Here is a 26,821-nt window from a genome sequence, read left to right as displayed (position 1 = left end):
TTGAAACCACTTTATGTTGCAGAGCAAATTCTGCTTAAGTGATTTCTTGATTCTGGTGAAACTGAAGGAAATATGAGACTAATGTTGACAAAGGATTTCTTGTTACAACAATGGTTGAAGTTCATTCATCACTTTTCGAAAGGTTGAATAATAATAAATAAAGTCATTTTGGAAAAAGCTTTTTTTGTGTTTATTTTGGTTATCTTTGATATTGAAAGTTGTTCTCCTGATGTATTTACGTTTGACAAAAAAAAAAAATAATTAAGAAGGACTCAGAGTTCCAATATGTGACTGACTTTGGATCAACCAATTACAACTAGAGACAGCGAAATGAGTTTGGGCTTTAAAAATATGTTACAACAACTTCTCTTTCATCTGTTAGGTATGGAAGCCCGTTTCTGTGACATGAAAATAAAAACATGCCAAATAGAAAGTCATAATTATGAGACATTCAACTTTCAAACTTTGTATCTTGTAATTATGACTTTGAAAGTCGAAATTATGACTACAAATTTCATAATTATGACTTAATTATTTGAGATTATTTTATTTTAATGTAGCAGAAATTGGCTTCCATAAAACAGGCAATTTAGCCAGTTTCTTACGGTAATTTTTTTATTTCATTTTTTTTTTTTTTACATTTAACCTACAGTATAAAAGGCCATGAAGATAGACAAATCCACCTTGACCTAATTTTTTCACCAATTCCCTAAACATTCAGACCTATAGGTAAAAGCTGGTGAAGGAACTTGAGAATACAAAAAACACATACAGATGATTAAGAAATAAATTCTCGGGCAACTTTATGAAGCTCAGTTCCGTGTCAACAGAAATTACAAGCCAGCCAATCACATTGGAGCAACTAAATACATCAAGGAATCTGCAAATGTTGAAGATATCTTGGTAAAGTTCAAAATTAGGCCCCAAGAGTCTAAGACGGGATTTCAGTGAAAATGATTATGGCGTCTTTATTTGTCTCATTAACTTAAACGATAACAAAGATCCGTTCTACATCCCAGGCAAATAAAGAGACTAAAGTACATTTTCTACCAAGGTTGCTCCACACCAAGAGTATAAACCAACATAAAGATGCCTTAAAAATCCATCCGACTGGTTGGAATAAATCCTCCTGCAACTTTATGCCTGGCTTGTCTCCAGTTAATTGCATATGTGTCGTAGGTGAACCATGTAACATGTTAAGGGTGGTAAAAACCAAATCAACCTTGAAATTATTAAAGAAAATTCAACCACCCACTGTACTTTGATCTTAATATGAAAAATAATTTTTAATGCATTGCCACTCAAATTAAAACCATTAGGGCTAAGGATTAAATATTGAGAAGATCCCATGTTATCAAACCTGATGACGTATTAGTTTGTTGAATATCGGATGGATTATATTTCTAACCTGAAAAGAATTATTTTTTTTTTCCCTAAAGGTTCTGATTGTGAGATTTTCAAGCAAGATCTAATAAATGTCTTTCAGCTTAGGCGTACCTGGCATTTGTCTTAGTGCAAATTCAGTGCTAATTGTAATGTGTAAATTGCTCATTTAACCTGAGTGAAGAAACACTTTTTATCAATCAAATCCTCACCTAATGAAGTTATGCTCTGCATCATTTAAGTGTTCTTGTTTGCAATGTCTCACACATTTTTCATTACGCTAGTTTTCCACCCAAATAGAGTATGGAAAACCTTTTATGCAGTCAAGGCTGAGTGAGAAGCATATTAGCTTTTAACAGCTTTTCTTAATAGTCTTCCACAATACATTCCTCTTGTAAAACATGTCCTAAACTCTAACTTTACCAGGCTATGCTAGAGAAAAACATGTTCTCTATTATGATTCAAGGTGTTTAGCAAAGCAATTATGTTTACAGACAAATCAAATACAGCCAGTAAGGGGTAAAATCTTTAATAACCATCAGCAATACTGCAACTTAACGTTTTTCATGATCAAACCAAAATAAAAACATTTTCAATACTTTGTCCATCCCAGCAGTGAATCTTATAGAACTCAAAGTTTTTTTTTTATTGAATTTCCCCTTTAAACATCACAGTTAACAAGAAAACAACAAAAAAGTCAAATTCAAATCTGATGACAGAGTAAAATATAGAGAAATGAGTTAAAATTGTTGCAGTGTTTCATCAACTTGTTATAACAGAGACAGTTATAAAAATAAAACAGTTTAATCACCTTTTTTATGACAAACACAACCATGCTTTAAATAAGAGTCTCCCTTCATTAAAGACTCCATTTGGCAACAAAGAAACTCAAAGATTTGCTTTAATCTGCAATTAGATGTCTTTAAATACAGTAAGGCTTTGAAATACACAAGCAAAGGCATTTTTAGTGTTAAATGCTCTCAAGTGGTTGTTTTCCTTTGTACATTATCATCTCTACCCTCAGAGTTGAAGCAAGTCTTTACCCTATTTTGGGTCCTAACTGGTCTTAAAACAGCTCTGAATGCTTAATGCATTCTCCATAGCAGCTGGTGAGGGGTTTAAACATAGACAATTATCAGATAAGAAAAGGATGCTGGTTTATCTTCCATCTGAAAACCTAAAGTCAAGATGAGACTAAAGACTGTTAAATCTACAATAAACTGAATTTTGAAACATTGACAGGTGCTATGGACAAACTCCAATATTGCTTATCTTATTTTTATGATTTAATCCTAAATGTTTCAGCTTAGTGAAACATCTTATTTTGGAAAAAAACAAAAAAACAATTGTAACTATTCTTTCTATAAGTCATGATTATTTCATTGTGTTGATATCAGGATATGTCATACCGGATCAGTGACACTAACATCAAACTTTCTAAAAGGTTTAGGTTAAAAAAAAAACAAAAACAAAAAGCACCTTCCTATTAAAAATCAAGCAGCAAATCATTGTGTTAAGACATGCAATAGCATAAAGATTAAAAGAAGCAGAGAGATCTGACAGTGAAGCAGGACGAATCGATCATTTTGACTTTTTTTTTTTACCCATTTCATTTTTCTTTCACTCTAAACCTATCAGAATTACAAACAGCTTTTATTCTATTATTTCATCAGGATTTTTAACTCGGTATCTTTTTAGCCCCTTAAAGATGCTTCTTCAGTCTAAATGCATCTAAAGTTCATCAGAAAGCTTAAAAATACATGATGGAGCACATTAGTACTCTACAGGGCAAAAAAATATATATATACCCCAGAAATAACATGCAAAATTGCTCATTTTTACTCAAACACATACCCACATTTACTAAAATCACAGAACTTTGCTGTTTTTCCAGAGCTTTAGCATCCTCCACATTTGTTGGCTGCCCCTGTATTGGTTAGTAATGACCTAGAATCTATTTATTTGTTGCAGTGAAAAATAAAAATTATTTTTAAAAACAAACAGAAGTTTAATTATATATATATATATATATATATATTTTATTATTATTATTTTAAATAAGTCAAGTATTATTCTCTGCTTTCTGCTTCTATTAAAAATCAGAAAGAGAAGAAAATATGCAGTTTCAATATAAAGCAGACATGTTAACGGTCCCGTCCGTCCTCTCTGTCTAAACATAGCTAAATCTAGAAATAAAGCAATAATTAGAAAATTTAGAAAAACTTAAAGAGGTCTAAAAAAATCTCAAACTGATATTAGAAACTAAAAGCTAAAGGAGAAAGATGAATTTATTTCACAAATGCAAGTTTACTGGGTGGGCCAATAAATCTGGAGGACGCTGCTTATGAGAAAGGAGTTCATGATGAGATGTTTAATGTACCACAGAGTCAAACCGTGCTGTAATATGAAAGTAATAACTTAAACAGACATCTGTGTGCTTATTGCTTTTCTTTTTCAGATAGTTGTTGCACCCGTTACACATAAAATGATCTAAATCTCCTCAAACATGATTCCTCTGCTTTTGTGGGATCCTAACGGAGGGGAAAATATGCATGAAACAATCCTAAAACACATTCCTGAACAACAACCCTGAATGCAGAGGGCTACATCCCTTAGAAAAAAACAAGATGTAAACAGGTGACGACCTGCTGAGTAACATTAAGGCAATAAATAGCTATATCAGATGTGCCTCTTGCTAAATAACCATTTGAAGGCTAATCATCTGCAGCATTCAGGAGAAGATTATCGAAAAGACCCTAAAACAGCAAACTAAGAGAGCAGATGGAGAGATTGTTTACAGGAAGACAAATCCAGGGGTTCATCTAATACCTGGATCATGCTGGTCATCTGTTCACATGATTTAATTTCAGAAGGAAGGAAATGATCTGACATACTGCAGCCAACAGAGCTCAGTTTTCTGGTACCAACTGCCTCCCATCTTTCAGCTGATTGTGGTTCTCGGTGCAGCTTCATTGTGCCAACAAATTATAATCTCATTCAAGACCAAGAGATACACAGAAAAAAAAAAAAAGACCATGAAAGCAACTAAAGGCATAAAACAGAACCCGAGGATAGACAGACTTCAAGAAATATCCACCATTCAGACAGGAAAATGAAAAGATGCTTAAAATAAGTTCATGTCCAGGTCATGAGTGCTTTCAGTTTAGTCTCCAGCTTTCACACGATGTACTGGTATACGTCGGCCTTGCCATGGTCCGGCGTCGCAAACGGGCTGAGCCAGGCTATAGAGAAGGGGTGGCCGAACACGACCTTCATGTTCATCCATTTGGACCTTTTGGCCCATCTTCTCTCCTCCTTTTTTAGCTGTTCGATGCCCTGTAGAGGTAAAATAAACACTTTCAATGTCAATGTAGGAATAAAATAAAGGGGGGAGGGAAATTAATCATGTTTTCATTCTTTTGTTTTTTTTCTTCCACAGAGTCTAAGTGACTCACACACTTTCCTCATAAACAAACTGAACTGCAGGCTCCATTGCCTTGAAATTGACTGAGACAGATTATCTTTGTAGTGAGTATTATAGCGCCGTGAGTCATGCTTGTGGGTGTACTGAAGTCAACATGGCAGAGGGCTGGAAGTGAATTACCTGCTTTTTAATAGAGCTGAAGTCTGTGTTCTCTATAGGGAAATTATAAAAGCTAAATATAAGCTGAAGGGGCCAAACGGCAGACCCTTGTAACTCTGTGAGCCGCTCAGGATAATCATCAGCTCTACATAGAAAATGAAGGAACAAATGAGAAGATAAACAATATAAGGAGCTAACCATTGTGATGGCAATATGAAGGCCTGATTTCACTTCCTTACCAAACACAGAGTTGTTTTACAAAATGCGTATAGATTTAGAATCAACAATTTATATGTTACTTTGATTCATTTCCCTTACAAACAGGAGTACAAATACAGTTGTGTCATTTACAACTACTTAAAATAACACAGTTAATCCTCCACACATCTACCAATGAATCCATCACTCCAACACCATTAATCATCCATCCAGCCTAACAAGCTGTAACATTTTTTTTTGATTGTTTTTACTTCTAAAGGACTTCCTAAAGACTTTTAGGGATGTTCAATCTGCTCGAAAGTGTTATTATATTTTTCTGTGTTGAATATATTTGCATTATAAACCGAGTCTCTCCAAGAAAACACAACTATGGGTCCACCAAGACAAAGAAGATTGATTAATCGCGTTATGGTTAATTCTACTCAATATGGTGAATCTTCTCTTCAAATCAGGCTTTCACTAATTTGAGCTACAACAATCCAGAATCATCTGGTGTCTGGACCGGCGGGGGTGAATTTCAGTCCGGACAGATGTTTCTTCTTGGCTCTACCTTTCTCACATCTCATCAAAAATAGGCAGTTATCTTGAGCTATTTTCTGTATTTGTGCTGCTATATGTTTTAGCTGCTGGATCACATAGGGAAAACTTTTAATCTTTCTGCTTCAATTCTCCATTTCGGCAGTTCTCTCCTCTGCTCTGTCCCTATTCGGTTGTGACTCCATCCTGGATTGGAATATCAGCTTTGCAGCTGCCATTATCATCTCTGTTTATAGATATTGGAGCTTGACCTGTTTCCAGTGTAGTCCTGTTTCTTTTACTGTGACTAGAATAATCTGGCTGTGTTTTTCCTGGAAGGGGCCACCTGTAGAGCTAGCTAACAGTTACCTTTTGTATCTCTGCTTCTATCTCATTGAACCCCAGTCAGCCTGGCAGATGGTCAGTCACACTGAGCCTGGATCTACTGCAGGTTTCTTCCTATTAAAATTGAGTTTCCCTCTCCAATATCTCTCAATGCATGCTAGGTGTGAGGGATTGCTGAAGAGATGATGACAAAATGCAAGCGAAGCGAATGTCTTGCAAGTCAATGACTGGATGCAAAGAACTGGTTTTCCAAACCAATCTGACAGTACTGTCTCTGCAAAGTGCCTTGAGATGACGCGTGTATTGGTGCCATGTAAATAAACTGAATTGAATTGATCTCTATTTTTCTATATCTCATGAACACATAATAAAGAAACTTAGACCAACTTTGCCTCTATGCAAAGCACCTTTTTTTTTTTTAAACATGAGAGCAGAGCGGCAGCAGATAAAGAGACGATCTGTCATTTTCATTTCCACCTCTTATCACTCCTTAACATGACACTAAGTGGCTGATCTTCAGGGGCGAATGTGCTTTTACAAACATTTTTGTGCCTGTGCCTTCATCAATATGTAGATCCTATTCTAATGACCAAAAAGTACAAATGCATAGGTGAATGTGAAACTCAACTGCTGCAGCAGTTTTTGTGTCTTTTTTAGTACTTCTGAAAGGCAGGTGTAAACTTACAACCAAAAATATCAACAGTTATTGTGGCCCCAAAAAATGGCGCTGGTACAATGCCAGACCAACATATTTGGGCCCATTGAAAATAAAAATATTAACAGAAAAATAAATTTACAAAGGCTGGCACAGGTCAATGCAGAAGGACCTAATGCAAACTTCTTTCTTCATTGATTTAATAAAACATAACTGTGGAACAAGCATTTATTTTGCACTGTAAATATTTAGTATTATCATTATTACTTCTGATTAAATGGCTTAGAGACATTTACGGCCATTATCAAATCTGCTCATTGTAAAGGGGGAACCAAAAAAATGGTTTGCACATCTTAACCCTTGTGCAGCAATCTTTGTAGATCACCTTCAATACGCCCACTTATTAAAGTAAGCTAAAAACTTTATTTTTTTATTTTTATTTTTTTTATGTACATGCAATTTGGCACCCCTTATTTAAAATCTAAAATACTTTGCAATCTCTTCATAAGTCACTTTATGTTTAGCTTTAAATAAGGCTATGATTCAGTGAGTGAGATAAAACACATTTACTGCTACAGCTCACCTTTCTGTGTTATATGCAGGAATTCGGCACCTCAAAATTAAGAAATTACAAAACCAATAACACCAAACATTTCTGTAACCTTCTCCTAACTTTATTTCAATACCTTAAAGGTATTGTGGAGGATTTCTAAAAGACCTGCGCTCTCCGTTTGAAAAAAAAAAATGCGTGTGCAATAGCATGCACACGTTGTGAATGTGTCCACATTCAGCGGGACTTTTATAGTGGACTTTATAGCAAACTCAGTTAACTGACCGTTCGGTCAGATGATCACTGCTTTTTGCTGCATTGGACACCTAACTCCTCTTCCACCTGCACCATCTTTGTTTTTAGTTGCAGCTGTCGGGTAGCGACAGGCTATGGCGATAGCGGGCAGCTTTAACAGCAAATCCCATAGTGCTTTGCGAGGAGAGCTTCCACGCAAAGCATTTAGGGATGCATCTGCCTCTTCTCAGGCCTTTCTTTTCTTCTCATACACTTCCTAGAAACTTTTTGTCTTACGACCCTCAGCCATTTCTAAAGAACTGCGGTGAGACAGGTGACTGTCTGACACGGTAGCTCACCATACATATACGCCTGAAAGTGTGCATGCGCAGAAAAAGATAGCTAACAGGTTGAGCACGTAGGACAACCTTAAGTAAACATATCACCAGATCAATAGACAATTAGGAGAACCACTTATTTAGATGATCCAGCCGGAAATAATAGATTGTCCTCTATACCTTTAAGAAAACACTTGTTTAAAAAAAAAAAAAAAGCTTTAAAGGAAAACTGAATCAAATAGAGAACATTGTTAGCAAATAGAGGTTTGAAGACCTGACAGTTTATCCTCTTGACATGAAAAAATAGGACTTGGTGTTTAAAATGCAAACCCTGCTGCACCTCAGCATTTTAATCCCCAAGTTATTAAGAGTGGAAGGGATGAGGTCACTCACCGTTTCATCAGTACAGATAGAGTGGACCTGAGTCCCAAACATGACAGCAGTGAAGATCAGGAAGAGCAGACCCTCAAAGCACAGGAGGATAAGGAGGATGACTGTTGCTGGTGGAGAAAAGTTGCTGCACTCTGAAAGAAAAAAATGAGTTTCTGTTACCTTAAAACCAGAGACACACCTCTTTAAAACTTTATAATGGTTAGCTTTATGCTTTCTCTTTTTCTTTGACCTGGAAAGCCAAAAATGATGCATTCAAGTCTATAGGCAAGAAAGGTTAAAAATGTCATCTTTAAATACTAATTTCCAAATAATTAGAAAGAATAACGTATTGTTGTTTAAGGGTTACAGCCTTATTTCTTAGCAAATCACTTCTAGTGTCCTAATTGGTGAATAGAAATTGTTTCTCTAAATATCAAGGTTCCAAAAATTTGTTTTTTTTCATCTTTTAGGAGGAAATGTGAAAAAGCAGCACACAGATCACCCTGATATAAAAAATAAGCCTTCTTTTTCAATGTCAAAGGTTTTCTGTGGTCTGGAGCAAAAGGTCATCGGCACCAAAGTACAAACCAACTTTAAGATAAGAAAGGTCATTTGAAGGAACTAGTGAATTATCATCAACAAGAGAAAAGCAGATTTAAAACCAAACCTGAAGTGGAATTTAGATCTTCTGTGACTGTAAAGGGCCATTTTTAAAGGGTTTGAAAATGTGTTTGTGTTGATCAAACATCGGGGGTAAAATATACAAAAGTCGATATGAAAAGAATTTTAACTGTCTTTCAAAAAAAAACAAAAACATTTTCTTTTTGGTTCCCAACATACAGATACTTAAAAAGAAACAATTTAAAATCAGTTTTATTACAGTAAAATGTGTGTGTGTGTATATATATATATATATTTTATTATTTTTATTTTGAACTATATAGAAACATGTTTCTGGAGTCTCAGAGTTGTAAACAGAACATGTGCACAACTAATGGAGGTTAGCATCATTCTAAAACATAAGCAAATATAATTGGATCATAGTTAAACAAAATGAGCTTCCTACTCATCAGGAAACATCTTGAAACTATCAAATAAAACAATAATCTAATCCGAAAAATGTCAAAAGAGGCAATAAATCAAAGAGGACAGGGGGTTATTTTCTCACTCATACAATCAGATACTTACTTGTCCAGTCTTCTTCAAAGCAGAACACAAAGTGGAAGGCTGCCATAACTAATGCATGGAAGGATATTAGTGCAATGTACATCTGAAAGACAAACAGACTGAATGTAAATGGCTTAAAAGAGATCATCAAATTTTTATTTTTATTGTTATTTTTTTTCACTAAAAGACTCACAGTAAAAAGAACAAAGTATTTCTGGTTGTTCTCTCCAACACAGTTGTTCACCCAGGGACAGTGGTGGTCCATCTTTTTGATGCAGCGTTTACACACACTGCAGGCACATGGTTAGATAAATAAATACATACAGGAAAGCAGTGAGGGGGCTGTGAATATAGAGCATATATACAGCACATACAAGCACAAATTATCTATATAAACTTAGAAGTTGTATGCATCCCCCAACTAACAGGAGTGGACCATTGTTAGCAGCTGTGGAGTTGTTTTATGGGAGGGTAGGATCTGTCCCATTGCAGATATATGAGCTGTACCAACTGTCCTTTCAACAAAGCTCCACCTCAGAGGGTAAAATCATTAGAGAAAAACAATATTTCAATCTACTCTGACTTTTGGCTCTGAAACACATCAACTCCCTAAAATTTCAATTACTCTCCCGTGTCTTTGCATTTTTCCTGCCTGGGTATCCCATAGAAACTAGAGCCGCTAAAGAGGGAAATCCCATTCTGCAGGGAAATGTTGCTCAAGCAGTGTGAAAAAAGGTAAATAAAGCACACATGAGGGATGCAGAAGTAGTTGTGGAGCGAAAAAAAAAAAAAAAAACACACAGGAGGAGCCAGATCCCACTGGGCCAATAGCATCAAATTAAAGCAGACTGAAAGACTTTGCGGTGTGCAGCGTTACCTGCAGTGGTGTGCCCGGTCGGGTTTGATGCTGCAGCACTTTGGACATTTGTAAACCACCTGTCCTGGTTTGAGCTGCAGACTTTCAATGAATTCTTTGGTTGCGTTCCCTTTGGGCACAGCTCCCTGCAAAACAGGGGAGCGAAGAAAAAATAAATAACCGTTGAACTGAAAATAGAAATATTTTAATAAAAACCTAATTTACAACCTCATAGATTTTGTTTCTAAGGAGTTTTTAACAGACAATATACAATAATATATACAAGGTTGATGGGGGGATAAAATGTAAGTCAGCTTTGACATTATAGAACAGAAAGGTCTGAAAAGGGAATTAAAGAATAATATTAATATGATACTAAAAAAACATATGTTTTTTTTATAATATTAGCAATTTTTAACTACATTTAATTTCTTCTATCATTTTATGCATTTTTTCCATTTATACACTAAAATTGTGAGATTGGTTGAAAGAAAAACAAAGGCAGAATTGAAATTAATATAGTAGAGTTTTAGTAAAGTAATGCAAACTATATTAAATAATATCAAACTGAAATTAAACTGTAAAATTATCTGCTCTGCAGCCATGTTTAACCAGTCTTGTGACAAATTGCCGAATTTGGGAAATGTTTTAACTCCTTGCCAGTAGTACATACTCTAGTAATATTCGAACTATAGACTGACTATAGACTTCAGGAAAAAAGAAAATCTGGTGTAAAATCACCATACTAAATATACTAAAACATCATGGTACAAGTTTAACTCATGATATCTGCAGTCAGAAGTGGAAAACAGTAACAGATAATCACTACTATCATTCAGAAAAGCATGAACCCATCAGGTTTGGGTTGGTTAAGTTTGCTCAATATGACTAGATAAAGCAGATATCTTAATCTCTAAACACCAAGCTAATTCAAAAAGGTCTCATGATGACACACAGGATGAATAGGACTGATCTGCCAGTTTTAAATATGCATTAAGTAGTTTGAGGTTCCAAGTAGTAACCAATAAAAGTGCAGTGATAAAACTAAAGTGGTAAGTGATAAGCTAAATAGTCATTAATAGCAAGTGTGCAAGTTTTATAAAGCAGCTTATACTTTTGGAAGACTTTCAATATCATACATTTGCTTACTACATGCAAAGGCTCATCACTATTGATATGCACCATTAAATGCACTACCATGAAACTCCAGACACTAAATAAATTCAACGAAGTTAATAATTAAGAATAATAAAACATATAAATCTAATATAGATGATAACACTGAAAACTTTTTTTATTTGGATAAAAATCAGGTAAAGTTGAAGAAGATTAAAGGGTGAAGTTTTCCTTTTTCTCCTGATGTTTATTACTAATATTCCCATAAAAATTATGCAACTTTTCTTTAATTTTTTTATAGCTCGTCAAAAAATAAAAAGCGTTGTGGAATCAGCAGGTAAAAGGTAGAAGGAAACTAGACATCAGAATCAATTTGGAAAAGTCTGACACATTTAGTTATAAGAAAGCGCTACCTGGTGTTCAACAGCTCTACACTGGGGTTCACGCCTTATAGCAAACATATTTTTTTTTGTATATTGCAAAAATATGAAGGATAACAACCTGCATTTGGCGTTTGTTAAATTTTTGGTTTATTTAGGACTCAATTACATTCACCACTAATTATAGTACAGAATAGTAAGGACTGCACACTTCATTGAACTGAGAATGTATTCCTTATTTAAAATATACACAAATATGTTGTTTCTAAATAAATGCTCTTCTAAGGAGCTAAATATAACTCTAATAAATAGTTCCAGCATATAACTGTTGTGGGGGTGAGTGTTTTATGGGTTAAAAGTGAATTCCAACTGACCGGGTCTGTGCACATGGCTCTGGCGTGAGAGGCGAGGGCGAGGAAGGCGAGGCCATTAAAGATCACCCCGTTAAAGAGACTATAGGCAATGTTTTTGGCTGGCAGGAGCAGGACGAACACCACCACAAACTCTGCGTAGAAGACCAGGAACCAGGTGATGATGCCACACGCAATGCCGCAGCCGTCACGGATAAACCACATGGTGCCTGAGCTGCTGCGGGGAGGAGGAGGGGCGCAGTGCTCGGGCTTCAGGTAGCCGGCTTGCCGCTCGATGTCTCTGGTGCGGTGCGCCGGGCTCTTCATGCTACAGCCCCCGTGGCTCCAATCTCATACTGCAGGGAGAAAGGAAAAGCAGGAGGAACAGCAGAACACAGAAGAAAAAGGGAACAATTAGAAGAAATCTAAGGAACTTTGATACAAGCATACATACACGTTAACTATCAACTATCATATTAAGCATACTTTTTTTCCACAACAAAGTTTCTAGAACCAAATTTCCAGAGTTCTGTGTAATTTTTAATGGATACAAAATTCAATCACAGACTGAAAATACCAGGTATCTCTAGAGTAGTCTCATTTTGATCTAGAACCAGCATAAAAAAAATGAGACAGATATATGACAGAGAGGAGAGAGGCTTGCATGAAATTTTTCATAAATGCTTTTTGCCACAGGAAGATTCTTGATTAACTTTTTAGTCTATATTTCTTCTACATTACAATTGTGCAACTGAGTGGCCACCATGACAGGTCAAAGATTCAGCTATGATTGCCTTTAAGTCGTCTGAATGAGAATCGAGCCTAAAGGCTGGTATTAATTTAGCAGAAATTAATTCCTCAAAGGGTCAGACTAAAGTTGCCTCATAATTATTATTTAAATCCAAAATAGTTTAAAATACCCAGCTAGCTACCAAGAGATATAAATTGATCCGCGATGGTTAGGTAGACACAGACTAAATGAAAGCAAAGAGGGATAAAAATACCAACACATGGGAAATATCAGTATGACTGGTGAACAGGCGGATTTCCAGGAAGCCCACTCAGTCTGCTAAATCTAGTCCTTTATTCTTTACAAATCTGTATTTTTACACATTAAAAGAACTTTTTGGATGTAAATGAAAGGCAAGATTATTGACAAAAGAATGGCTCTGTATCTTGTTTTCCCATTTTTAAATAGTTTGGAAGAAACTTGCAGAATAATTAGAGGATTGTGAGAAAAGCCTTTCAGCTGTTAGCTATACATGATGTTATTAAAACGGCTCCCAGAGGGAGGATATAAATTATTTACCTAGAATTTACTATATTGATGCTTTTTTTAACCTACAAATTAAGAGTGAGGGATCAAAAAAACAATAACGAAACAATGCAAATATTGAAATCTAAGTAAGTCAATTTTTCTTCAAATAAGCTGTTTTTTCTATTGAGCAGGTACAGTAAGTGAGACACTTTGCAAATGGAAAAAGACAATTTACATTTATAAATAAGAAAAAAAACAGCTGCAGTGTCTTATTCCAAGTGGATTATATCTAATTATCTTTTTTTAAGGGTAAAAACATTAATTCAATGGATAGATTATCTTATTTACCAACTCAAAGTAAGGTTAAATACATTGCTTTTAGATCATTTTTGCAGTGACGGCACTGGAAGCGATTGCTCAACCAGGAAGCATTCACAACTGTCACTGAAGTTATTGGTATCTTGTGAAACTAGTAAGAGTCTAAGTTCTCTCAGTCAAAGAGATAAGGAGGAACCTTCACTGAAACTGAAACTCATCCCGCCTGTTGATCCCAGGGGACAGAGGAGTTTCCTGTTTAGCCTGTGAGGATTTTAGATTCATACTGAGGAACTAGGGTTACCAAAACCGCTTGAAGCACATTCAGATACTCATCAATAATTTATTGGCGTGTATGACAGCCTGTTGCCAGAACACATATAGTGACAGAGCAGTGGGATGATGGCATCTAAAAGAGAGAGGCAGTATTAGACACAGACAGAGCTCATCCCCACGGGGACAACCAGTTCATTAATGCCCTCATGTGGTTTCATCAGATACTGAAAATAATGCTTTGTGCATTTAACCTGCTAGTCAAGGTATTCCAAAACAGTCAGCAAGTTAAAGTTACTTTTTTCTTTTTCCCTGTAAATATAAATTAAGTCTATGGCTGTGTCCAAACGTTCGCCTTAATCACTGTATAGGGCACTATGTAGTGGTTACGACATTTTTAATGAGTTTCTAAAATGTCTAGTGGATTAAAAAGTAGTGGACTCGAAATTATGGTCACTAGACGATCAGATCTACAGAACCTATCAGAACAATAAAAAAGGCAAATTGGGAAAAAAATATCGACAGCTGGGACAAAGATTCCCCTAATGAGACAGATTTATGTCAAATGAAGGAAATGTTGTTATATACAATAATATACCTTTATTTCCTAAAATGTTAATTACAGCAAATTAAAACCCCCCAAAACAAAGTATCATATATGACAAACAGAAAAGGATTTCTAAACATAAAATATGTGCCTACTGAAAAAGTATGTGCATGTGTTGTACAGTTAATGCAAAGAAATGCTTGACCGGGGCAAATTTTGGATGAATCGCTGCATCAGGGCATCATGAAGAGTTTTACACACCACAGTGACCAAAATAAATAAAAATGTAGAAAATAAAACAAATTAGGTAAAACGGCCTGATGCTTCTGCTCAAGTGGATTTAAAAAGATGAATATTTAAAAGAGAATCTAAATAATTTACAGTGAGGGCCCCCTTTACGATAAGTGAAAGATGGTTCCACGATTTTAGGAGCAAAAATCAGAGAAAGCCCAGTTTTCTCTGCCCAGAGGGAAGTCCTGGAACAAAAGCTGCAGGTTATCTGACCTTATGGTTATGCAGAGAACATGCTTGTGTGTGTGAGTGGATGATGGATAATAAATGATTACAGAAATAGAAATATATGTCTATTCTTACTTAAGAATATTTTTCTACGAACTTTTGCATCAGGGTAGAGTGAACAGAAGGATACTTTGGATGGGCAATCAGATGGGAAACAACTCTTCTGTAACCATGTGTTTAAGCTGCCATCTTGGCCAGGTCAGTCTGGGAAATGGGTTTAAATTTTAATGATGTAATTTATGTGGTTGAATAAAAGGATATAATAAAAAGCTAGATGGTTGTTTGGTTTGAATGGATCACTGATGTTAGAATGGATTGATCAAACATGAGGAAAAAGCTCTCCATACTTTTCTAGACATGGGGTAACCATGGAAACAAAATGTTGAGATCACCTATGGTCCCCAGCCATTGAGCCAGGATGGATAACATTCAGAAAATGAAATAAAAGGTTAAAGTTAGACACACTCCAGTGTATTGAAATATATCAGGGTGTTTGTCTAAAGAAATACTGTAGAACTGATGGTACTAAACAACGAAAATATCCCAGCAATCTTTAGAATAAGACAAGAAGGCATCACCTGTGTAGTCAGTATTAGATTTATTTATTTTTTTTAAAGAAGCTTTTTATTCTGCTGATTAATGATCGCATCTAATAGATGGAACTCCAACCAGGAAGTTAACTCTGGCAGCTAGAAAGGAGCAGGGAATGTTTCCCATCATTATAGTTGGGAACAAGCTTAGTTTGGATGTTCTGGTTATATTTGAAAGCTACACAACTCACCTCTTGGTTTATGGGATTACTATGATGTCTTCTTGTAGTTCTTGGTTTGTTTTTAGCTCTCGGAGACAGAAAAGAGTCCAACCAGGGTCAGCAACGCGCTCGTTTGCTAGCTCAGTCCAAGCTAACCTCTCAGCTGCTGCTAACGGCTCTGCTAGCCGCTCCGCTGCCTCTGGTTCAGACTCTCCTGCTTCTACATAAAACTGTTATGTCAATGAAGAAAAACGCGACTGAAAACCTGCTGCCGCTCCGCAGCTGCTCTGCTCGGTTACATCCACCAAGCTCTGCGGGAAGAGGAAGACAACAAATCGGATCCATCCAACCAGGAAGTCAATGCCAGGAGAAGGGCGTTGTGCCCTGAGTGCAGTCTGTCAGGTTGTTTATTTTTCCCAAAACCTGCCATCAAAATACCAACATGCTGCTGAATTAACAAACATACGCTAGAAAATGATAACTACTAACTGACCCAGTTTATTATATAATGTTTGGTAAATGACTGCTGATTCGTCTATAAAACAGTAAAAGTAGGATGCTGTTGAAAACATACTTTAATGTCTTCCTGAAGCTATATCTCCAGGTATAGGAAAATACTTCAATTAGCTGCTGTTAATCTCTCAAAGCTGTAATATTTTAAGAGCCCATTTTAAATGCCACTTTTCCTGAACTCTGGAAACAAAAACAAAAAATAATAATAACTATACTTCTACTTAAAGACACAAAAATAGGTTTTAATGGATCAAACAACAGACCAATCAAATATAATTCTAAATAAAAACATAATCAAATATATAGCAGAAGACAATTTTTAATCAAATAATGGGTTATTTTTATAAAAATGGATTGCTAACGCTGTTCCAACATGCATACAGACAGGGCTTCTCAAATAATACTGCACTAGAACTAGCAATGGTTACTATGTTTGGATGAAAGGAAACTAGTAGGATTTTTTATTTTGGAGGCCTTATTATGGCAGAAATGAAAACATCCAGGTTTCACAGCTGCATTGGTCTGGATGCAGTGTTATATCTTTAATAGGACACAGAAGGTCTGTATCAATGGCAGTTTTTTAACAGTATAACATCATGCAGTCTTTCCAAGGAAACAGTCCACTTAAATACAGTTGTTGACTGGGTGAATAATAATAAACTGTATTAAACAATTCTAAAATTTAATGTTTCACTTTTTACAGTAGATTTACGCTACTTAATACTGGGCATTGAATTAGACAATGTATCATTGTGCTCAGATCAAATAATCCACACAGCATTATATGCAGTATATGTTCTGTGTATTTTGTGGTGGGTGTTTTGTGGCTTTTAAAAAGTTTAAAACTAATGAGATATGTATTCTGTTTTAATCACATGTACCCTAAATTGTATTTTGATGTCATTGACATCAGGGAAACTTGCAACCATTGCCTTGGAAGCTCGTGGGGATAAAAAAAAAAAAAAAAAAAAAAAAACAATCAATAATCAATGAACTAGATTATAAAGGGTAAATTCTATTTTTTTTTTTTTTTTTTAAAGTGGTGAATGCAACATAGAAATATATTTTTTTAAATGTACCTAAGGATTTTGGCTATCAGAATGCACACACGTCCCAGGGAGTAACTGCTTGGCTGAATCTCTCAAAACAAGAGAAACTCTTGCAACAAGAAAACAGTGTGATGTTCAAAATTAGTTCCTTTAACCATCATAAATATGTTTTCTTATGTTTGGAAAAGTCTGCAGTCTCGATTCACCCTACCTGTGCAGCCCCGTTGGGTTAAACTAACTGTTGATAAGTCAGGAAAGCAGCCTGGATAGAGCTGCAGGTTGTAATGCTGCTGTCCTACAATATCTAGATCATAGGGTCAGTTCCAGCCTGAGGACTTTATGTGTTAAAGATATTTATGTTTTATGGATATTGAAAAATAGATACGCCTTCCTTATTAATTTTCTCAACCAATTTCAGAGTAAATTGTTAAATTCTATATGCAGTTTTTTTTTTACAGAATATGCACAATATTTACTTATTGTATGATTTAATGTAATTGTAGTTCCGTGAAGATGTATTTGCCTTTGTATTGCCTATGCAAGTTGCCCTTTGTGAACATATGTAAAATTTAGAAGCTTTAAGTACTTAACCTGGCCCTAAATAAATTAATAAAAAGGTTTTCCCTGCAACCTAGTTGCTGATTGCACCACATTTTTTCAACAATAATTGAAGGGTTGGTAGTTGAATATTTTGAACAGTTCATTACTGTATAGTAACTCAAGAGTTTCTGCACAGATAAAGAAAGTGGTTCCAAACATAAACAGTTAGTAAAAAAATGTCTACTCCTTACTGAACATTACTTCAGTGTTTCGGGGATTTTAAATGTGAAGGATTGTTAAATATCTGGGGAATGTTTGCATGAAATTACTGCAAAGTGATTTTTGATAGATGGATAATGATCAATAGTGATACCAGCAGAAAAAAAAAATGGTATGAAAGTTAATAGAACTTTGGTTATGAGTAATAAATGAAAAGACACTAGGTACAAAAACATTTAAATTCTCAAAAGACATGAGAAGAAGTTTCGAAACTATTCCTGACCATACTAATAAAGCAATACTCTGTTCATCAAAGCAAAGAAAATTGCCTATTGCAGAGAATTTCTGATTTTCTAAACTAAACCTGTATTTACAGGGCTGATACAGACACCTAAAGAAGTCAGAATGAATGACAATGTATATGGTGGATCTAACAGGAACAGATGAGCAGTCTTAAGTTTTTTCCAAATAAAAAAAAAGTAGTCAATATGCATTTAAAAAAATAAAACAAAGCCAGATGGGTCCATTAAGATAAAACGAAAATGAAGTGTTTTGATAGTTTACTGTTATTAGAGCCAGATATGTTTACAATGAAGGCCTACAGTTCAGATTTTATTTTAAAAGCCAGAAAAAAAGGAAGTTCTGTGACTAAATTTAGATTTATGTATGTGGTACTTCCCTTATAGAGTTATCTGGTTTATTTATAGTTTTTGTATGGCTACTGGAGCAACTAAAACTACCCCAATTAATGCTCTTCTAATAGAGGCTGGAGAAACTCCTTTAGAAATGAGACGGGTCAAAATATCACTTTCATATTGGATCAGTATTAAAAGCAGTAGTGAAGAAAACCAAGCAGCAAGCATAATCAAGAACTGTTGGGAATATACCAAATTTACAAGAAAGGGCTTTGGCTGGACTGTGTATAGATGGGCAGAAAATATATGAGTTGGATGATAAGATATTCTCTAAAAATAACCCAATCAGTGCTGTACCACCATGGTTGTTTCCAGAAACAAAAGTTGAATTGAAAATACATGAAATGAAAAAGAATGGAAACATAATAAAGTTGGGGTTAAAACTAGCATATGTATTAGACAATTGTATTATAGTTATTTAAAAATGTACACAGAGGGTTCCGAAAATACAAAGGGAAATGTGGGAATAGGGATATTTATTCCAGAGTTTAATATATGTATTAGTAAATGATTAACAGACCCTTTATCTATATACTCAGCAGAAATGGTAGCAATTATTAGTTTACAGTGGGTGGAGGAGGTCAGACCGGACAGGGTGGGGATTTGCACAGACTCTAAAGCTGCAATAGAAAGCCTTTCATTCAGGAGGAAATAATAGGAAAGACCTTGCACTAGAAATTCATCAGAGTTTGTTTAGGTTATTTAGGTATGGAATAGTTGTTCAGTTCTGTTGGGTTCCAGGACACAAAGGGGTGAGAGGAAATTAAATAGCAGACAAGATAGATAAAAAAGCTTTAGGAAAGCAGAATATAGATCAGATCCTGTTTGGGAAGGGAAAGGTAAATCAATCATTAAAAAGAAAGAAACAGAATTATGGCAAAAAATATGGGATGAAGGGAGAAGATTGGATAGTGTTCAAAATCTGTAATTGTTAAAAATGATGGAGAAAGAAATAGAAGGGAAGAGATAATTTATACTAGATTAAGAACTGGTCATACCTACTTGAATGAGTTTTTGTTTGTACTACGGAAGAGAAATAATGATTTATGTGAGGGTTGTGAAAGAAAAGAAAAGGTTGATCATGTTTTGATGGATTGCATTAAATATGCACCTGAAAGAGAGAGAGGATGAGGAAAGTAATTATGGAAAAAAGGGGGAGATTGGATTATATGGAGATAGTGAAGAAAATTTGGTTATTAATAAAGCATTGTTTTTATTTTTACATAACACAAAAATTTAAAAATAGAATATAGTAGGTGGAACTATAGAACTACACACTCATGTACAGTAGGTGGCGGTATGCACCTATAAACTGTTTGCAATCCGCCATTCAACATTGAAGAAGAAGAAGAAGAAGAGCCCGGAAGAAGAGTGGAAAAATAAAACATGGCAACAGCACAAGTTAGCGAGGCTGAGAAAGTGTACATCCTTCATGGAATAAGGGTAAGGCATTGGCTCTTGTTGGGACCGTGAAGCTGAACGTGTGTGGTAGAATTTAAAGGGTCTTTTCGCCACCGAGCCGCCCGTATTTATTAGTTTTCTCTGGTTCTGTTTAGGATGATTTACGGGTGGATGGAAGAGGCTGCGAGGACTACAGACACATGGAAGTGGAAACAGATGTTGTTTCCAACACTGACGGATCTGCTAAAGTCACCCTGGTAAATTCATAAATTCTGTTGGGTTCAGTCATATGGCGCCAATTCATCACACGTCATCTAAAGACACCTTAGTGAGTCAGTTCATTCAGCTTATGCAGGGAGACCTTGCTTGTTGCACAGTGTAGTTGACTTTGCAGCAATCCCTCACACCAAGTATACCTGGAGAGGAGAAACTCCCTGATAAATGATAAGTTTCAGTTCCATGATGCCTTATGTTTTATCTAAACAACTTGAACAGAAAAAAAAACACATTTGAGCTCATGAAGACTAAAAGATTTAACTATTTTACAGGAAATTCCACCACGTCATTCTAACACACTATATAGGGAGATATTGCCCATTAATTATGCAATTATATAGAATCCTAATCAGCCAAATATTTAGCAGATCAAGTGCAATTAATCCCAGTCTGGTCATTTTCAGTTAAAAAACATCAATTTCAATCCTAATTGTGTTAAAGTACATAATATGTGTTTGTAAATGTTTACCGTGGGTCTCAGATCGTCTCGTTCTTCCTTTCAGGGCCACACTGCTGTTCTTGTTGGTGTCAAGGCTGAGATTGGAAAACCAAGACCTATGATTCCAGATGAGGGATACCTAGAGTTCTTTGTGGATTGGTGGGTTTGTGTTTCTTTGCATATATGGAGTCAGAATTACTTATTATTAATTATATATTATCAATTAATTTGTTTACATGAAGAAATTGTCTGTAGAGTTCCTGCACAGTTTGTAAAAGTATTCAATTCCATTGTGTTCATTTTACATTCTGAATAGATATAGGGAAGTAGTTGGATTTCCACACCAAATTGCATAACCCAGTCTTAAAAAGTTGCCTCCATACATCCTTAAATTAGTGTAACCCTTGTTATTTCAATGGAAAGGATGGCTAGTAGTAGAACAAACAAACAAATACAGGGCTATGAGCAAGTATATTTCCTCCTTCCAGCCTTTCATTTTTTTTTTGTCACATTTAAATCTTTCAGATAATCAAACAACATTCAGCATCAGATAAATTTAACCTAATATAAATGTGTAAGGCAGTATACAAATGTGGATTCAATTTACATGGGTTAAAAACAATCCATTCTGACCCCATGTGGAAAAAGTCATTTCTCACTTGATTAAACCATGAAATACCTGTTTAATGAACATTTCTGAAAGCTGAGATCAGTATTACAAGATGTAAGCCTAAGCTCTAGAATCAGAAACTCAATTAAAAGAAACTTTCCAGTCTGCATAGAACCTATTGATCAACAGGAAGTAGGCTTCTAGATGTCGAAAAGAAACAAATTTCTAAATAAATATCCAGAACTGATGTGAGATAAAGTTGTCAACCCTTTTTCCAGTTAGGGCCCCATGATTTAAAGTCCCAAGATTTTAAATTCAGGGGCCCTTGCCAATAAAGTGGGCCTGAATTAAAAGTCCCAGGAATTCTTTAACCAAGGGAAGGAATAAATGAAGATTTGTGTGTTTCCTGTTTCTGTTGCTCTGAAAGACCACGAAACATCTATGTAAATCTGCATACAGGGAACTTGCGAAAATATCTGCACCACAACTTTAGTCAAGCAGGTGGCGGTATAAGGAAAGTCTAAACAAACCGTTCTTTTTCAAACTATATCAAAATCTTCTCTTCTAGACTTAGAAAGCAAAGGAAATATTTAGCATTTGGTTCCCTTTTTATTTTTTTAATCAACCTGCAATTGGCCAGAGTTGTTGCTTTAAAATCTCACGATTAATTTACTGCTAAACACTGACTTATTTGTCTTTTATTCTCATAAGGTAGACTACATTTAGTTACTTACAGCCCAAATGGAGACTAAATGTTTTGTAAACGTGTTTGTAAAAAATTCTTTAGCAATATATTGCTTTCACTAGGGAAAATGATCACAAAATAGGTTAAAAGTCATTAAAATAGGTGTATTAAATATAAACGGGTAAATAGAATGATTTTCCAATGAAATTAGTTTTTCAGTCTTAAAATAAGAGCACACAAAAGGAGAAGCAATTCTCTTCACCTGATCCCAAGACAGGGCTGCTGCGTGCTTTAATGCATCGCCAAAGGCGTCAATGTATTCACAGATATCGACACGAGGAAAACAATTGATGCTAATATTGACCAAAAATAGGGGCAGGCTGATGTATTGCTTTATATTGGAGAAGATCATTGGGAGTTTTAAAGTTAATCCCGACCTGGAACTATTTTCATCTACTGCTGAGCTTTCTGCATAAAACTATAAAAAATATTAGATAAAAAGAGTTCACAGTTAATTTTCCCGAACACATTCACTCTAAATAGGTAAAAAAAAAAAAAAAAAGCAACAATGTACGTGCAGTTACATTAGGCATTCAGTGATTTACAGCTCAAATTCAGCCACAACAAACGGATAACAGTTAGTAGGAAATGACTTAGACTTAAACAAACACTATTGTCGTTTTGTATACACAGTGTATGCAAAAAGAATTTGCGTTGCATACAGCTTACAACAGTGAAGCAGTGAAATGACCATTACCATTTATGAAGTGCAGAAGTGATCAGAATATAAACAGTGTAGGAGGAAAGAAACTAGTTTAAAAATAATTATGCAAAAGGCATTGATATGGAAAGGTTCAGTGCAGTGCAAAATAAATATGGTGGAAAATACAGTAGAACATTTGAGTTGTGTCCTATTTAAAAGGATTATTAAAGTGTAGCAGGTTGGTAGTGCTAAATAATGTTTCAAGTGTGATGCAGAGTCACGTTTAGAGTTCAATAGAGTGAGCTGCTGAGATCTGGCAGTTAGTGTGCAGTTTGCACGCACTGAGCACGTAGACTCACACAACAAAGGCATGAGTTACAATCAGCTTACTGACATCACAAATGTCCCGTTTTGGAAGTTCCCAATCTCAAACTACTTTTTTTTTCGATCAGTTACATAAAAGCCCCCAGGGCTTTTCAAAGCCCAGACACAGAGCAGTGTTTCCAAACCTTTTTTGACTTGTCTAACCCTTTTTTCCTACCATGAGTTCCTCTCTCAGTCAAAAGTATTGATGATTACCCAAAAGTGTAATGTACAGTAACTAATTATAAAATTAGCATTTAATTCTTAAGCATTTTTATTCTTTCCATCTAAAATAAAAAAACAACATAAACATTTCCCCCAGAAGCTAGTAAGGAGTCAAAATAAAATCATACTACCGGTATATGCCTTTATAAACTGGAGCTCTTATGAGTCACTCCCCTGTAATCACATATAAACTTGCTGAATTTGGAACTAAATGCTAAACAAAAATTATAGTCTGACTGATATCCATGTATTATTTTTTTACTTTGATTTCAACATTCTTGACACCTTGGCTGCTTTTAGGAGCTCCGATAGCTCAGTGTGAAACACAGCTAATACCAGGCTGTTCTCTACATCCAGTCTGCTCCTCTGCTTGGTTTGGATGTGTGTCAAGGCTGAGGGTGAACTCAAAGAAAATCGTACCTTTTGGTTGGAAAAAAACTTTTTCATGTTTTAGTTGGGTCCTCACAAAACAACCTAAGAAATAAAATATATTCATGAACACCTTGCAACGTTGCATGACCACCAGGGACCATTAAAATCAACCCCACCTTTTTGCTCTCTTCTGGTCTTCAGCTCAGCTAATGCAACCCCAGAGTTTGAAGGCAGAGGAGGAGAAGAACTGGGGACGGAGCTGAGCAACACCCTCTATAAAGTCTTCAACAACCAGCATAGCTTGGATCTGAGGAGCCTCTGTATCAGTCCTGGAGAGCACTGCTGGGTGCTTTATGTGGACGTATTGGTGAGTTAAAGCCTCCTGCGTCACCTTTCATGTATTTTACCTATGAGGAAACAACCTAACTCATTTGCCACTTAATCACACCAGCTAGGTTTTTATCTTTTTCTATAGAAAAGAATGTATTAGAGATGATTAAAGCTTAGCTGAATAAGTGCATTCAGACTGTAATTATCCTTAACTGCAGTGTGATTGGATTTCTACAAATCAAAAAATGGGAAAGGAAAAAAAAATTGGGAACAGCTGATCCACATGCTCCATTGATCAGACACCTATGGTGATGAGTATCATTGCACTAACATCTTGTTTCTTCCTCAGCTTCTTCAGTGTGACGGAAATTTGTACGACGCTATCTCAGTAGCTATAAAGGCTGCTCTCTTTAACACAAAGTAAGTTTATTCAGTTCTTATTACATGTTAGATTTAATTTACCTGCTGAACACCAAGGGTCAGATGAGCTATGTTCTGGTCACCTCACTGACAGGATTCCTAAAGTCCACATATCATCAGACGATGAAGGAGGGAAAGAGATCGAGCTCTCAGACGACCCTTACGATTGCATGAGACTCGACGTAGAAAACGTTCCCTGTATGGTGACTTTGTGCAAGGTAGGGCCGTCGCTGATGCATCCAGATAAAAAACTTTCTTTTCTTTTTTCAGAGACGATTAATGCCAAGTTGTTTTTTGTGCAGATTGGCCACAGGCATGTGGTGGATGTCACTCTGCAGGAGAAGGCCTGCTCTGTGGCAAGCCTCGTAATTTCCGTCACACACAAAGGTGTCATCACCTGCACAAGGAAGGTGGGGAGAGGCAGTCTGGATCCAGAGAGCATCTGTGAGATGACAGAGGTGACAACCCTGACTTCTTGGTCCTTATTATGATTCTATTTAATACACAAACTAATAATAATAAAAAGTTTAAAAACTTCACTTTATTGATCTCACACTGGAGAAATTCACCTCTGCATTTAACACATCCCCTTGGGGAGCATGGGGCTGCCACTGTGTGGCGCTCGGAGAGCAGTTTGGGGTTAAGGGTTTTGCTCAGGGACTCAGAGTGCAGGCTGTGGGTATCGGGCCGGGAACTTGCAACCTTCTCAGAGCAAAAGCGCACTGCTCTAACCACTATGCAAAAACTCCCCTAAACTATAATAGCTCTAACCTTTAAAAAAGAAAGTGAAACAAAAAAATATCTGGGTTTAATCACATATCCTTACTTAAATGTTTACAGTAACTGACCTTTCTTAGTGTTTCTGTTAAACAGTTTGACAAAGTAAAGATTTTAACTCATAACATGACAAGAACACAATAAGCAACCCAAGTAGAAATAAGCAATAGAAGCCATTGTTCTAACTGAAATATATATTCAGCTATTAATAGAAAAATGATCCTTATTTAAATTTAATTTCTTTTTGGTATCAAAGTATTTTTGAATTGAGTTGCAGCGGATAAACCCTGGAATGTTTCATTTCTCTTCAGGCAGGAAAACGAGTTGGGAAAGCTCTCCACTCTCCTCTCATGAAGCTTCTGCAGCAGGAGGAGAGTCTGGGCAAGAAAAGGCAGAAAGTCGGCTTTCTTGGTTAAAATCACTTGTTTGTATTGGTTGTATATGTAATTTTCTAATAAAAGCATCTTTGTACACTTTTCTGGTCAAGTTGCATTTTCTTTGCTAAGTTATTTCAGTGATATTTGGAGAAGCCAAAGTTATTAACTACTGAATTTACAGTTATCAAGCATCTATTGTCTAATTTTACTTTTGTATATTAGGGGTGGAGGATCATTGTACAGTGGAGGTGAGGTACCGTCTGGATAGAATGTTCATAAGAAGGCAACACGTGTACAACCATTACCCTTCACTAGCGTTGTTGTTTTTTTGTTGATTATGAACATTAGTTTTTTTTTTTTTTTTTGCTAAACTAAAACACTTATAAATTATCTGTAAAAACGGAATAGAAACTGAGCTGAACACATTAACCAAGTGCTTTATTCATAAAATGATCAATGCCATTTACTGTTTTCTTATCAAGAGATGACCTTATTCTCTACAATTAGGAGTCTATTTACGAAGATAGTCAAAGTTGTGTGATCAAAGAAGATAAACATGAATAAAGCTGTTGCCCCGAGCATAGAGGAAAAAAGCTGGAACAAAACTCCTGCAGAGAATGTTGATCACAATTAACTTACACATGAAGAGATCCGTGTAACTTGGTTTAGTTTCATTTTTGTTAACAGTCAGTTTGAGAGAGGAAGGGGAAAACCAGGTGTATATTTAGCAGGAGTTTGAAACCAAAATCAAAGGCAAACAGTTTTAAGCAACCAGACTTTCTTTTCACTTATTGAAGTTTCTTGGGTTGTCAAAGCCAAGTTGTAACTGCACAATTAAGGAAATACTGCTGGCTGTTGTTCAGTTGGCACAATGATATATATAAAAATTGAAAACATTAACAGTTGGTAATCATATAAGAGGGGAACCTCCCAGCCCACAAGGACAGACACTTCAAATTTCAAAACTTGAATAACTCATGAGTTTCATGTTCAGCTCTCATCCTGTTTATGTTAAAGTCCACAAAAGATCCAAAGTATTATTGCAGCACAGTTTAGGTTATATATATATATATATATATATATATATATATATATATATA

The 26,821-nt window shown here is 35.7% G+C and overlaps 2 protein-coding genes across 2 annotated transcripts; one reads left to right on the top strand and one right to left on the bottom strand.

Annotated features, from left to right (window-relative positions):
- Positions 1-4,405: 4,405 nt before the first annotated feature.
- zdhhc3 (zinc finger, DHHC-type containing 3) lies at positions 4,406-16,233 on the bottom strand. Its single transcript, XM_015376974.1, has 7 exons — positions 15,758-16,233; positions 12,089-12,420; positions 10,240-10,364; positions 9,556-9,652; positions 9,384-9,465; positions 8,217-8,347; positions 4,406-4,719 (listed from the first exon to the last, which is right to left on the bottom strand). Exons 2-7 carry the CDS (start codon positions 12,389-12,391, stop codon positions 4,561-4,563), a joined length of 897 nt encoding a protein of 298 aa, XP_015232460.1. The 5' UTR covers positions 12,392-12,420; positions 15,758-16,233; the 3' UTR covers positions 4,406-4,560.
- A 3,858-nt stretch (positions 16,234-20,091) lies between these two features.
- exosc7 (exosome component 7) lies at positions 20,092-25,809 on the top strand. The gene is made up of 8 exons (XM_015376952.1): positions 20,092-20,186; positions 20,300-20,401; positions 20,924-21,018; positions 24,019-24,184; positions 24,497-24,567; positions 24,662-24,785; positions 24,870-25,025; positions 25,656-25,809. Exons 1-8 carry the CDS (start codon positions 20,130-20,132, stop codon positions 25,758-25,760), a joined length of 876 nt encoding a protein of 291 aa, XP_015232438.1. The 5' UTR covers positions 20,092-20,129; the 3' UTR covers positions 25,761-25,809.
- The last annotated feature ends 1,012 nt before the right edge of the window (positions 25,810-26,821 follow it).

Source organism: Cyprinodon variegatus, unplaced genomic scaffold, assembly GCF_000732505.1.
Source record: "Cyprinodon variegatus isolate N-32 unplaced genomic scaffold, C_variegatus-1.0 Scaffold144, whole genome shotgun sequence".
Taxonomy (NCBI): Eukaryota; Metazoa; Chordata; class Actinopteri; order Cyprinodontiformes; family Cyprinodontidae; genus Cyprinodon; species Cyprinodon variegatus.
The sequence above is the reverse complement of the archived record's forward strand: the minus strand, read 5'-3'. Positions and strand labels throughout refer to the sequence as shown.